The 15,357-nt window shown below is 37.0% G+C and overlaps 1 protein-coding gene across 1 annotated transcript; it reads left to right on the top strand.

The window, feature by feature from the left end:
- The first annotated feature begins 8,720 nt into the window (after positions 1 to 8,720).
- Positions 8,721 to 13,387, top strand: LOC131311181 (uncharacterized). The gene is made up of 8 exons (XM_058338525.1): positions 8,721 to 9,255; positions 9,383 to 9,477; positions 9,612 to 9,715; positions 9,853 to 9,953; positions 10,052 to 10,155; positions 10,505 to 10,942; positions 11,467 to 11,598; positions 13,018 to 13,387. The coding sequence occupies exons 1-8, from the start codon at positions 9,007 to 9,009 to the stop codon at positions 13,172 to 13,174; spliced, it is 1,380 nt and encodes a 459-aa protein (XP_058194508.1). The 5' UTR covers positions 8,721 to 9,006; the 3' UTR covers positions 13,175 to 13,387.
- The last annotated feature ends 1,970 nt before the right edge of the window (positions 13,388 to 15,357 follow it).

Genomic DNA, 15,357 nt, shown 5'->3' with positions numbered 1-15,357 from the left:
ATGATTAGGTAGCCATTCGCCCTAGGTGCGAGATCACGTAAAGAGGGTGCACTAGAGCAACAACCTCAATTCTAAAACTAATAAATAAGAAGAAGGGGGGTGCACTAGAGCAACAACCCAAGTCTAAAGAGTACTCATAATTTTTGTTTTTCTTCTTTCTATTGTTTTTTTTTTTTTTATATTCATTTTTTTTTTTTTAAAGATAGGGAGAGGAAAATGAAAGACAATAAGCAAAGATCTCACTGTTTTATGCACAAAGGGAAGCTTTCACACTAATCCCTAGGCGGTCCCTCGAGTAGAATCAATGGGGGAAAGCATCTAAAGGTAAACCTCAAACATTTGGTCAATCTAAGATCAAGACAAATAGAATTCAACCGAGAATAGAATTAAGAATCCTTAGACACCAAAAGGACCACGCCCCATGAGAGTGTGTACAAATAGCAAAGAGCATGAGATTCAAGCGAGACAGTGAGACACCTCACAATATAATCAAATATGCACAATTCTATGGTCACAAGAGATGCCTTCAAGGCTCAAAGCTCAACAATCAAATAATACCGAACTTATCCTTAAGCATGATACTTGGAGAATATTCAACGCAAGCATGCAATCATACGGACAAGCAAGCACACCCAAAGGCATAAAAGGTGAGACAAATGCAAAAGAAAAAATAACAAAAAGAAAGTCAAGGCAAAAGAAAAATACCTAAAACAATGAGACGCACACTCTAAACATGATTATGAAAATAAAACACACAAGAGTGTCATGCTATCCAAAACAACTCAATCACGAGGAGGAGAACCCCTAAACTCTCTAAGAGTATCTAGAGGTTGCGAGGCACACGAACCATGAGCAACTTCCTTCCAAACATGATTAGGTTTCTTATGAACACGTGATGCACCATTCATGTTCTTAGCATGCAAAGTCAACTTATTAATTTCCTCAACAATGTAAGATGATTGTGTTGCAAGATGAGTCAATTGGGAAAGAAAATCATCATTTCGAGTCTTAGGAGGAAAGCAAGTGACATTATGAGATCGTTTCACATAGGATTGACCAAGAGAGACACTACGAGGGACAAAAAGATTCACAGGTCTATGAGTTTGACCCTTCTTACGAATCTCCCTTTTCAAACGATAGCAATATGGTCGAATGTGACCCTCACTCCCACAATGATGACATGTGAGGACTCTCTTTTTAAGAAACGCATGTACTATAGGTTTTGAGTTGCAAGATGAAAGAGAATTAGCTATGGCTTTAGGACTCACAAGTGTCTCGTTTACACTAGACTTTGCATTGCTAGAAGAGGAAGGATTCATTATAGTTTTAGCGCTTACAAATGTGATTTTCTTCGTAGGCTCACTAGACCCTGTTTTAAGGGATGGTGGATCTATGAAACCTAGACCACTCTTGTCTCTAAATGTAGGCGTCATCTCGGCAATTCTCATAGCTCCACAGTCATTTCTTTTAATGGCTTCGCTTGCCTCACTAAGGTCTCTCTCAAGCTCACAAATCCTAGACTTAGCCTCCTCAAGTTCTCGTAATCCTTCTAACCTCTCTTTCTCTATGATGGCAAACTTATTGGCTAATTTGGCATTATACTTCTTAAGCTCATCTAATTCTTGAGATGTGTTAGTTAGATCTTCCCTAAGAGACATTTTCTCCTTTTCCACTATTTGAAGGCAAGTTTCCAACTCTTTCTTTCTCTGTCCTTGTTTCATAAAGTCTTCATACATTAAGTCATAGGCCTCATGAATGGATTCTATCTCATATTCCTCGCCTTCATTTTCAACATTTCTAATTATCTTTACTTCGGCACTTGACTTATCACTTTCAATGCTCTCAAGACTAGAAGAGGAGGAAACAGACAAGAGTTTAGGAGAAATGGGTGGGTCAACGGTAGCCACTAGCACGGAGGCACTAGAATTCCATTCACCTCCTAATTGAAAATCACTCTCACTATCATCATCTCCACTATCATCATCCCACGTGACTTTAAGTCCCTTTTTCATCTTTTTCTTGAGGGTGTTAGCGCACTCGGATTGAATATGCCCAAAACCATGACATTCGTGACATTGGATTCCTTGTGGCTTTCTAGACTTGTCAAACGATGGCCTCTTATCATCATTTCCTAGAGTGTTTTTCACAAGATTAGACGAAGGTTTATGGGACTTACGTAGGTCATTCCTTCTCTTAAAAAACTTCTTAAATTTTTTAGCAAATTTAGTAATATCTTCATCACTAAAATCATCATCATCTTCACAAGTCTCCGAGGTGTCTTCATGGGCGGACTTAAAAGCTATACCGGTACTAGACTTAGAGGGTTTGAAATCGGAGAGGTGGTTAATCTCAAAGATTTGAAGTTTTCCTACTAGCTCGGCAAAGGTCAAATTGTCAACATCTGGACGCTCTTCTATGGCAGTGACCTTAACCCTAAACCTCTCGGGAAGAGACCTAAGTATTTTGCGACACACTTTGAGATCGGAGAGAGGTTCACCTAGACTATGAAAAGTGTTAACAATTTCGGTTAGCCTAGAGATGAAACTATCAAAGTTTTCCTCATCATACATTTTAAGTTGCTCAAATTTCGTGGTGCACATTTGAAGCTTAGACACTCTAACTGTCTCTATTCCTTCATGAGATGTACGAAGTATTTCCCAAGCCTCTTTGGCTGTGACACAAGAGGAAATACGTGTGATTTCATTTCTAGACATAGCACCAAAGATAGCACCTAAAGCACGGGCATTAGCCTCACAATTCGTATTATCACCAGAATTCCACTCGGACTCCTTTTTCGCTCTAATCACCTTCGTGATGGCATCCTCGATTGTAGGTTCTTCGTAACCATACAGAACAGACCTCCAAACCCTAATGCCTTGAGATATTAAATGATTTTTCATTTTTGTTTTCCAAAGAGCATAGTCACTTCCATCAAAATAAGGTGGTCGAAAATTAGAAGCACCCTCCATCGGGGAATCTCTATCCATAGTGCAAAACCAGGATCTACTCAGGCAATTATACCAACAAAGAGCAACCCGCTCTGATACCAATTGAAATTATACTAAGCACTAAAAGAGTCCTAGAGGGGGGGGGGGGGGGGGGGGGGGGGGGGTGAATAGGACGATCAATTAAAAATTCATGCAACCTTCTATTTTAATCCATTAACCAAGTACCATGCTATTCTATCAATTCAACAACTAAAGACAATAGCAATAAAACTAAAGAACTCGAATGCAAGGATATACGTGGAAACTACTTAGGATAAACTCACCCTAAGCATAAAACCACGGCCTAATCTACCAAAATACTATAAATCAAAAGGTTTACAAAGAGAATACAAATTAGGAATTACCCACAAGCCTCTTGTGACACCTAACTCCGCTCTTTGATATAGCTCTCGGAGCCCCTTCTTGATTCCATAGCCACCACGAGTTCACCACCTCGATCTCCGGGTCAAGCCGGCTCCGGAATCATCCGGCCATGTAGAGTCATAGGCAACAATGTATGGATTTAAAAAGAGATGAAGTTTTTTGTGAAAAACAAATCAACCAAGAGAAAATACATTGAATATTAGAGTATTTCTCTAGGATGACAAAGGATGATCAAATACTCAATTTAGATCATCTCAAATGCATAAGCACACAAGGGATATGAGTGAAAATGTTTTTCTCTCTCTAAAGTGGCTGATGCAAGAGTGGGTTACCCTAAAAGAGTGAAAATTAGGAATATATATGTGCTGAACCGAAACCTAGAGCTAACCAATGAGAAACAGACACGACGGGCGCTAGCGCGCTGCTGGGGCGCTCTTAGCACGCGAGCTGGCGCTAGGGCGCTGCTAGGGCGCTCCGCGAGCGCCATTCAAACTCTGGCATTTAAAATTAAATCAAAAATCAAGAACACTTTGAATAGCGCCACCGGAGAGCTCTGGCACTCTTAAGGCGCTAACGAGTGCTACCGCGCTACAAGAGCGCCCCGGTGGCACACGGTTCTGATCCCTTTAAAGCCTTAGAAAAATTTTCTTCGTTCAAGCAAGGCCAGCAAAGCTTTTCTCATGCCTTAGAAAATTTTCTCCATCACCCACCAATGCAAACAAAGAAAACTAATTCCATGGAATTAAAAGGCGTGGTTACTGTATTGAAGTTTATGCATAAAACTTAGAAGAGATGCATGAAAAATATTACACCAAATGCATATGAATGCATATACCTCTTTCGAACATAATCTGAGCATCCTTCAAGGCAAGAGCTTCTCAATATTTCTTCATTCACCGGGCGGAGTATCTAGACAAGATAAAATAAAAACTCTCTCCCAAACCCAAATGAAAAAAGAACAATACAGACTCCAATGGTTTTGACAAAATCCGGAAAATGCCAATCATACTAACAATTTTTATCAAGAGAAGTTCACCAAATTTAATTGTTCAACTTAATTAATTAATTAATACGTTTAGTACGTAGTAATCGTATTCAATCGGGAAAAGGCGTGTATCGTAATTTTTTGACTAAAACCTTCAAAGAATTGAGTAAAGTACTGAATAATTCTAATCACACCCTCGATCTCAAAAGTAGACTAATTAAACTAGTAGCAGTAAATTAATCCAACCGACACGACACAATGATGACCACAAGTTCATGCATGACCAACTTCATCACGACTGTATAAATTCCCTAATCGTAATAATACATCCATATCAAAAAGGAAATGCGGTGAAACAAGTATAACAATAAACGTTACACCAACGAGCATTTGATAACACAGTTAGATGCTTGGCGGAGATGGCCGGCATGCAAAATATCGATGAATAGTTGTCACTGTAGTTCCACTATTGAAAAGGCTTCTTATGAAAATTGACCGATAACCAACCAAGTGACGAACACTTCAAGTAGAAAGCACCGCGTGCATGAAAAACATCCCAACTACATGGTGATCTAAGCTAGACACACCAAGAAATCAACCAGCTACAGTGCATAAATCAGTAGAGAAAAATATAAATTGTAACTGTGATTATTGAAACATAACCACTGAAAAACAAACAAGAAAACCCTAACCAATCGTGATTCTGGATAATTACTCGATAACTAAACACATGATTAATGAGTAAAACCATGTCAAAAATGCTATAACAACATTCATTTACATACCCGAGTATACACTCACACTTACAAGGGTGTGAGCACACAATCTTGTAAGTATAAATATATAAATGAGTGTGATCGTAGAATGATTAAAACCTTAAAAACTGATATTGTGTACTTACACACTCACGATATTAGAGTGTGTCACTGTCAACTAAGCATACGAGTTGATTGGGTAAAACAAACACTAAGAAAATTCAATGATTCTTGCAGGCCCTCTCGTGCCTCCTAAATTGGCTCCATTCCATAGGAATCAATTCGTTCCACGCTTCACCTTTCCATACTCTCCATGTGGCTCCCACTCCCGAGTCAATGTCGATGATCGGAACTGTTCATCTTGTAAATCCCGCAATTTGTTGTGGGACATCAACGGTAATATACACACACACTCTATCTGTCCCAAAAAATATGAGCGATTTCGATTTTTGGTGTCGACTTGGGAGTGGGAGTCATTAGGAGAGTATGACTATGGAGGGGTATGGAGAGGAATTGATCCTCTATCATCCCCCTGGGTCAAGACTCATAGCAAGTGGATTGTCTACAAAAATCTCAAAAGCCAACTACCGATATTTTGACATGTGGACTTATATATTAGTAATAATCTAGAGGACGAGAATTCAATTTTAAATAAATAAATAAATATATATATATATATATATATATATATATATATATATTGTGATTATTAAAAACGCCTTAATTAACAGGCGACGAGAATTCAATTTGGCGGTTGAGAATTGTGGGAGGTTAGATCACCGAATTGTTGTTAGAAATGGTCCTCCACGTAGTACTATAATCAAAGAACAAGTAGCCGACCTAGTGGTACTAAAATAATAATTAGGAGTATTTCCTCCGACGATGGAAATAGAATACCACTGAGTTCTTTAAAAGTTGAGAGCCAACATAATTGTATGACCAGCGACAGTAACATAATTTTCCAGTAAGATCATTCGTTCCGGGCTCCATTTGTTTGGGCGTCAAATATTTTTCGGTAAAATGTTTTACCTATTTTTTGGTGTTTGGTTGTGTAAAAAATTAGGAAAACACTTAACATGTAAAATTTTTCCATCAATTGGATGAAAATGGCTTACTTTTAAATCTTCCGTAAGTTATTTTCCGAAATGAATCCGCTGCTTTCTACTACAATTCCTACTGCTCAGTTTCCTCAATCGTCAGTCTTGACCTACGTTCAATTCTAATATTATCAGATTTCTCCACAGTTTAAGCCCCCCTCTCTTTACACTATTTTTGTTGATTTCTAAAAATATTTTCAAGTGCCAACCAAACACTAAAAAATAAAAGTTTGAAGTTTTTTTTTCTGAAAAAATATTTTCCATTGTAAAATATTTTACATCGAAACAAACGGAGCCTTGATTTCTCCAGGTTATTTTTCCTTGTCTCTCAAACCAAGAAACAAACCTACAAAGCTAAAATTATTTTCATATGTGTTTCCTTTCGCCCCGACATTTTTTGTTGTTTTGTTATAATCTGAATAGTTCTTTTTCCTTACTCTTTCTTCCCTGTCGAGCTAAATGCATCATTCATGAAATTCGTTTTCCGGTGACAGGACACTCTCATTGGGAGGATATGATTTTTGACAGAAATGAAATTCTTGATGAGATTTATAAAATAAATGATTTTGATTATTGAAATGAGTTCGACATGACAATATAGTAGATCTTAAAAGGGAGGATCTGGCTCAAAGAATAAAAGGGTCATTCTATGTGAAACCGAAAAATTCTCTCAAGTCCCTTTTGTTTATTTTGGCTAAAAAAAATTTATTTGGTTCAAATAGAACATGCAAATAGAAAAGAAGTTCTTCTAGAAAATTACTGTATTTGGCTAGAAATGAGTAGACCCCATGATTTTAAAAATTATTGCAAGGGAGTGGATAATATGTACAAGAATCGTGGGACAGTTGTTAGGTGGCTCTATTTTGATTGATAAAGAAGTGTACCTTCCAGCTCTCATCCAGCACATTTTTTTTGCAAAATAAATGCAAGAATGAAAATGCTACTACTAATAATAGTAATAACCAAATGTTGTTTTCTTTCCTAGATAGATAAAATCCCAAAATCATGATAGGAAAAGTTCAAGATGGAGGTGATGGTGGTATAATTGTAGAAGTTGAGAACATTGGGATGGCAGGCTCCAAACAAGTCAAATGATGGTTCAGGGTCAGGGACGGATCCAGAAATATCTCCTAGTGAGGGCATTTGTTAATTATAATGGCAAAAGTTTATTTTTTTTAATCAATTATTATGAGATTGTACAAAATTAAAGCATGCATTACTAATTACAAAAGTTTATAACACATATTTTAAGTTAAATTAGGTAAAAATGAGCACAAAATCTCAGACAAAATATTTAAATTACGTTTTAAATGAACATCAACAAATTTTAAAATGATCGAGCTAGATTTGTTTTAATGCATGTATTTTAAAATATTTCTCTCAGACGGTTAAAAATAAAGAGAATTAAGAAAGAATAGCTCCAAATTTATAATACAACTCGTAAAGTAACAAAGTATAAATTCATTATATGATGAAATTCAGGCATAAAACTAATTTTGTATGTGTATTTTCGGGATAAATACAAGTGTTTATGTTTATATATTAGCACATTTTCATAATTATGCCAATTTATACATAAATATATTTTAAAAATATTTTAATTTCGAGTGGGGGCACGTGCCCCTGCGTGCCCCCGTGTGGATCCGTCTCGATGTATCATGGTAGTGTAAGGGGGTTAACTACTTTCAATATTAAAAAAAAAAAAAACTTTCGATACCAAAATGCATTTTTCTTTACGCATTCATTCAATAAATGAATATGTGAAAAAGTTGAAAAAGAAGTAGTTTGATTGTGTATGCAACTAGTGTAGAACAAGATTCCCGTGAATTTTTGTATTTTTTAGGATAAATTTAGAGAGAAATTTATAATAGAAAAATTAGAGACGCTTGTCTCACAATCTGCTTGCTAATTGAAATTGTAAAATAGAAGAAAATTAGACATTCTGTTACTCATCTTTCCTTATCCATCAACGGGAGGTCAAAATGCTTCCCAACTTTTATCCCTAATCTTGATGTGTAATTTTGGATTTCTCCAAATCCCATCACCGATCAGCATGCGTATCTGAACTCTATGGAGGGTCAAAATTACCCAAAGTTATTTTTCTAAAGAACCTGCACATGCAGTCCAAGTGCGGAGGCCTCCCCGGCCTTTGCATCTCACCCATTCATCTTTGCAACAGTTCAAATTTTAAAAGGCTCATTACCGTAAAAAAAATGTTTTTGAAACCTTCACTGTGAAAAATATTTTTGAACGAACAAAATCACATCAACAATTTATGTAGTTGAATATCAAAATGCAGAGAAGCCAGGTTCTCTTTTTTTTCCGCAAATTACCGAAAGTTTGTCCACCTAACATAGGGCCCACAAGGCTGCACGCGGCTGTTAAAACCAGGGCACGTGGCACCAACTCAGACCAGTCTTTTCTTTTTTGGTTTTTTCCCCTTAAAAACATAAAAAAGAGCAAAAAATGAATGAACAGTAAGTCATTGATTGGTTGGTTGTTGAAATTTTTAATGACTTGTAAAGGTGGGGAATGAGAAAATCATGGGAAATCATTCTACAAGTCTGAAAAAACAAGACCCATAAAACCAACAGAGAGGAAAGGGGCCTCCAAGCTTCAAACCATCTCACCTTTCTACATGCATCATAGAAGGGTTTGATGAGGGTTTTCTCTTTTCTCTTTAGAAAAGATTTGATGCAATAGAGCCTTCTCTGTACATATTGTCCCAGAAGAAGGCTCTTCCTCTGACACATAGGTTTACATACATAGTTTTTATGCTCTTTTTGGGTTAGAATAATATGATCAGGTTGTGGGTATCTGCTCTGCAATTGCTGGAGCTGTTTGTGAGCTCTTTGGTTCATTTGGTATATGGGTTGTACATATTCAGCACGGCTTTGGCCGGTGACCTTTCCCAGGCCTTGAATGAATTTCGTTTCAAGTCAAATGTGATTGCACCGGTCAAAGAAGAAGGGCTAATCGGGTCTACAAATTCTGATGATTTGCCTCCTATAGTTCTAGTCCATGGAATCTTTGGATTCGGCAAAGGGGTATGTTACAATCTTGATGTACCCCCTCCTCCACCCACACCCCCCCCAAATTGGCTTCGGCATTTATCATTCTTTTTTTGGGTGATTTGTGGCTAAATTGTTTTGGTTATTGTTTATGGGTTTTCAGAGATTGGGGGGGTTATCGTATTTCGCGGGGGCGGAGAAAAAGGATGAGAGGGTTCTGGTGCCGGATTTGGGCTCATTAACTAGTATATACGATAGGTAGGTGGTTGAAACTCAAAGGGTTGAGGTTCATTTTAAGGGCCTATTGTTTCCCATGATTTATGCCTTTCGTTTCCTATGATTTCTGCTTCTGTTTCTGTATTACCGATGTTCGAAACTGTTTTTGGTTTCAGGGCTCGTGAATTGTTCTATTATTTGAAAGGGGGGCAAGTTGATTATGGTGAGGAACATAGCAAGGCTTGTGGGCACTCTCAATTTGGAAGAATTTATGAGCAAGGTTGGTTGATTAACCTTGACTATCCTATCCCCATTTAGTTTTCTGATTTGTTGAAACAGCCCCCATTATTTGTGGTTTACTTGAATTGGATTGATTTTAGAGAAGGCTTAGATTTCATTTGATTGAATTGGGTTCAGGGCATTATCCTGAATGGGATGAGGATCACCCTCTTCACTTTGTGGGGCATTCGGCTGGAGCGCAGGTTGTTAGGGTTTTGCAGCAAATGCTTGCTGATAAGGTATGTTTTTTTCTTTTGTTTCTTTCAAGAATCAATGATAACAGAAGTTTTAGATTTTCCTTCCATATGGATAAACAGTGGTGGGTAAACCATTTCAGGCATTTAGAGGGTATGAGGGCACTTCAGAGAATTGGGTATTAAGCCTAACATCATTATCTGGAGCTTTCAATGGAACAACCAGGGCATATTTCGATGGGATGCAGTAAGTGTGGACTCGATGTAAATATTTTTGTGTATTTGTTTTGAAATCTAAACATAAATTGTAGCAATTTTCAATCCAATCAATGGACGGTGAAGATAGAGAATGATATGGGGTGTTGAGGAGAGATTTTTGAAGGTGACTTTGGATTTTGGATGATAAGTATTACACAATCTGGCAGAAGACTTCAGAATTGATACGGAGTGCTAGTGTGCTATAGTTGTTTTTGATCTTCTGAATCTGTGGAGTTGAACATGAAAATTTGGACAAACTTGCCACTCTCTATTACACATATGCTATGCGTGCCAAAATAATCCTGAACTTATGCTAAACGGCTTATAATTTGTTACAGGCCAGAAGATGGGCGTACAATGAAACCTGTTTGTCTACTTCAGCTGTTGCGCTTAGGAGTAATAGTTTTCGATTGGTTAGACATCAGCTGGCTGAAGGCTTATTACAACTTTGGGTTTGATCACTTCAACATGTCTTGGAAAAAAATAGGTGTTTGGGGTCTTGCCGATTGCCTTATGGGAAATACAGGTCTGTTTGCTTCAGGAGATTGGATCCTTCCAGATCTGACGATTCAAGGGTCTATTAGACTGAACAGTCATCTACATACATTTCCCGAAACGTTCTATTTCAGCTATGCCACGAAGAGAACTACGAGAATCGCGGGTTTCACCTTTCCTTCTAGCATACTTCGAACCCACCCTTTGCTTTTCATAAGAGTCTTTCAGATGAGCCAGTGGACTCATCCTCTGGATGCCACTCCGCCTTACAAAGGCTATAGGTGTGTTCTGTTTGGCTTATTGTTCTACTGACTTTAGGCAGTGTTTGGTTTGTTAAGAAAATGGAAAATGTGAATTGTAAGTAGAATTATTGTTTATAGAGAGCAATGGCCCTATTCCATTGGGAGGCCAAGGAACGAACATTCCGTTCCTTACCATTATCATTCCAGTGTACAAAAAGTACCCTAGTTTTTATCTAACTAGTAAACACAGCCTTGTGGTTTATTCCGACGTTCTTTCGCTCAAAGAAACTCTAAGAAGCTGCACTGTGCTTAGAATTTAAGCCATTCCAAAATCTCTGGTGTTAGGAAAACTTGATCAAAATTGAACTTACCCAGATGAAGTTTGCTCTTGTTTTTGGATAACATTATGTCACTAACCACGTTTAGATTTCTTATACTTCCGGTTTTGCGACTGCAACTTTTAAACTAGGAAATTTGGTCTTAAAATTAAGAGTTGTACTGATTGACACAAAATTGTGTCAAGGGAAATCTATTGTGATTCATGTTTCATGTAAACCCTGCAGGGATGAAGATTGGTGGGACAATGATGGAGCACTTAACACAATTTCAATGACACACCCTCGATTGCCAGTTGAACATCCAAGCCAGCTTGTTGTAAGGGATTCTGATTGCCAGCCTTTGCAACCAGGCATCTGGTTAGTCACAATTCTAACTATTGTTTGTTTAACTTGCCTGAAAAATCATACGAGTAGCAAGTGTGAATGTTATGTTTGGACAAAATTATGGTTGCAATCACGCTTTCTTCATGTTATAACTACTTGAAATGATTGCTTATCCTAGATAACAAATAATTGAGTTTAGCAACAGAAGTTAAATTTCACAAACTTTAGCTTTTGTGATTGAATCTCGAGCCAACTCAAAATTCAGATCTACAATTTTTTTTTTTTTTAAATCAAAATTTTGACTAACTTAGCTAAATTCCTTTTCCTGCATTAAAAGCAAGTTAGCGTCTCGCAACTAGCATGAAATTTGGCTGTTATACTTTGTCAACATTTTCATTCTGGTGTCACGAAAATGATCCTTATCAAAATCATGCTGTTGTGTTGGAAAGGAAAAATGACACGTTTGGGTATAGTATCTTGTTTCTATAGGAAACTAAAACACATGACTCCATGAAGTATGAAGGGTGAATTTGAAGAATTACAATCACCATGTTGTTGGTGATGATGATTGATGGGATGACTTTCAGTCTTTGACAAAATATTGTTTGCTGTTGGTTGTGATCCTGAGGTCACTTCCATAAAATTTTGACATGTTGATGTAGTTCTCCTTCAAAGCGCTCGGAAGTTTCTTATAGGTTTTTATGCAACGTTTTAGGGAATTACATTTTGAAGTGCTATATATTTTGAACCCTAAAAGTAGGGCATTTACTCGTTGCTAGTACTTGTTTGTATCTTGCATTTGAATAGGTTGCATGTCCTTGGGGCTGAAATTTTTTTGCTTTTCCCTGGGTAGTCCAAGTATTTCAAAGCACAAATTACATTTTTTGAGATCTTACTGAAATTAAAAACTACACCAAGTATTATAAGAATCTTGTCCAAAGTGGTTGTCTGTATAATACATCCACTGAAGCTGCTATCGTATTACCGACATGATAGTTCCTTCAGATGCACCTATGGATTGACTTAATTCTGAGCTTTGTTTTCATGTTATCAACATTTCTGTTTCTGTTCATTACTTAAAGAAAATCAAAGTGTACTGAGAAATCGCAGATTGTGTAGTTGTTATGTGTTATGTGTTTCAGCTGTCCAGTAGAAACAAGGAATTGCTTCAGCCTTCAGGGTTAAAGCCAATTTGGCCAATCGTTAAAGCTACAAAGCAAAGTTGATCCGAATAGTCATACGGTTGCTTAAAGCATATTTTTAACTTGTTCTTGATATGGTCATATAAGGGACTAGAACTCCATTTTATTGTATGAACTTTTTCCAATATCGGTTCATATTTTGAACTCCATTTTCGTATATGAACACCATTTTCTGGAACTGAGAAGATTGTGACAGTTGGATATCTATATGCTAATTATTAAGCTTTTCTTTTCTGATTCCGAATTGCAGGTATTACAAGATTGTGGAAGGCGATCACATACTTTTCATTATAAATCGGGAAAGAGCGGGAGTTCAATTTGATTTGATATATGACAGCATCTTCCAACGCTGCAGAAAACATGTTTTTAGGAAGACTCCAACGCTACCGAATCAAGCTCACCAATAGTAGAAATCGTTCTACCCACTCGTACATTACGGCTAGATGAAATGAAAATAGAGAGAAAGGAAGCTGTTGCTCTGCTATTTTTTTCTTCTTTCTGTGTACCCTAAAATGTAAATGTAATAGCTTTCCTTTCTTCTATTTTTTCGACAAAAATACTTCTCTCGAAACGAATTCTCAAATGCGTACCTATACATCATACCCCAATTCATCAGTGCATCGTAAAAGATTTTGTTCTCCGAAAGATAGATTACGCTAAGGACCGCCTATAAATCTGGTGGTAAGTCGAGAACAAAGCCACAACAGTTTAAATTCTAGTTACAGATTTCACATCTATCATACATGTTTGCAAACTTAGGTATCTCTCTTTCTCAAATTTCTGCACCTTTTTTTACCCATACATTCAAGTCATTCATCAAAAAATGTAATAGTTCAAATACAAATCCACTGCGTATTGTTGAAAAATGGACTAAACAACGGTGTTACGCCCCTCTCTGTTTCATTGCTTAGCATTTCACTGTCCGTCCCGGCATTCAATAGTATGAATTTTTAAAAAATCTTCTTGTGAAGAGTTTTAGAGCGCTGGGGGGAGCAGTAAAAATTGAACGGTGGGCGTAGACTTTCTGTTGACTAAAACGAGTCACATGTACAATCAGATAGTAGCACATGATTTTATCCTTTGTCCCACATGCACACAGTCAAATGATCATGTGTTTGTTTTCTGGTAATTAGTTGCAACATGAATCATGTGTCTCTGACTGAGTATGTTTCCTAGGTTAAAGAAACACAAGACCAGTCATTGATTCAAACACACTTAATTGCTAACCACTTCCCTCTAACACACATCAAACACGCCGGCCTAATAGGCAGCTACAAAGCTCTGCTATACTGATTGAAGTCAGTTGAATTGTTGACGCATTTTTAGACCAAGAGGGAGAGTCCCCTTTTTATGCCAAAAATAGATTGAAAAAACTTCTACCACTAACAAACTGCGGAGGAGCACAAGTGGGGGATCTGCTAATGCTCAAAGGTAAGCATGTGTGTTGTCCCTATCCAAATCTTGTGTCCAAAAGTATTTTGGATCTTATCCACAATTATCCTCAACGAATAATTCTCTCAGAAAGAGATAATGGATCCTTTTTCATACGGCTGTCACGTAGACTAGATGGTCCAATTAACCCCGCAAGCGAGTTTAGAAAGGGAAAGATTATTCGATGCTCTAGGATCTACTCCTACCTCCAACAAAAGTTTGTGGGGTCCACACACTTAAAAGTGGGGCCACACACTTTTGTGAGAAGAAAGAGCAATACTCCTAGAGCGCGCACAAAACAAATACTATATATTTTTTCTTTGTGGAAAGGGCATACTTTGTTAATACATCGTCCGTTGTTAGATATCATTTAGAACTTCAACCACATCATAGATTCACAAGTAACATTGATTAGGTTGTCACATTAAATCGGAACTTATTTAACTGTGCGTGATTGATATTACCAACGAGTTTAGGCTCCGTTCCGGAACGAGTTTTAAGTACTTTATTTTTTAAAAAGATAATTTCAAGCTCAAAAATAACGGGCTTAATGAAATCTAAAAATATGTAATATAGATCTTGTAGGAAAGATCTCGATGAGATTTTTTATACGGTGCAAAAAAAATCAAAAAATTCTTTTTCATTTACATTATTTTTGATTTTGAAAATGTGAAATTAGTACTTTTTTTTAAAGAAAGTGTTCTGGAATGAAACCTAAGTGAACGAATTCCATTATATCAAAGAGGACCCTTTCTGGGCCCACAGCTGGGCTTTGCTGGACTAATAAAAATAGCATTTGCTTCATTTTGTAACTTGGAATTAATTGCCCAATATTGGGATATATCCTCTTAAATACAGTAATTATCTTCAAAAACAGAATGGATGTGATGCGATGACACATCAACACTATCTTGACATCCACATTTTCACCTCATCCTAATTAATGCTAATCATTTACACCCCTAGTTAATAGGATTCCCTCCACATTATCTAGACAAATCCACCTGTAAAATCTACCATAAATAATGTGATCCACATTATCTAGACAAATCCACCTGTAAAATCTACCATAAATAATTAATGTGAACCCCAACTCTTGTCCCAACCAGTTGTCATAATATATAATAAAAGCCTTTTCACATTTTCTAATCCATTGATC

This window comes from Rhododendron vialii, chromosome 12a, assembly GCF_030253575.1.
Source record: "Rhododendron vialii isolate Sample 1 chromosome 12a, ASM3025357v1".
NCBI classification, from domain to species: Eukaryota; Viridiplantae; Streptophyta; class Magnoliopsida; order Ericales; family Ericaceae; genus Rhododendron; species Rhododendron vialii.
The sequence above is the reverse complement of the archived record's forward strand: the minus strand, read 5'-3'. Positions and strand labels throughout refer to the sequence as shown.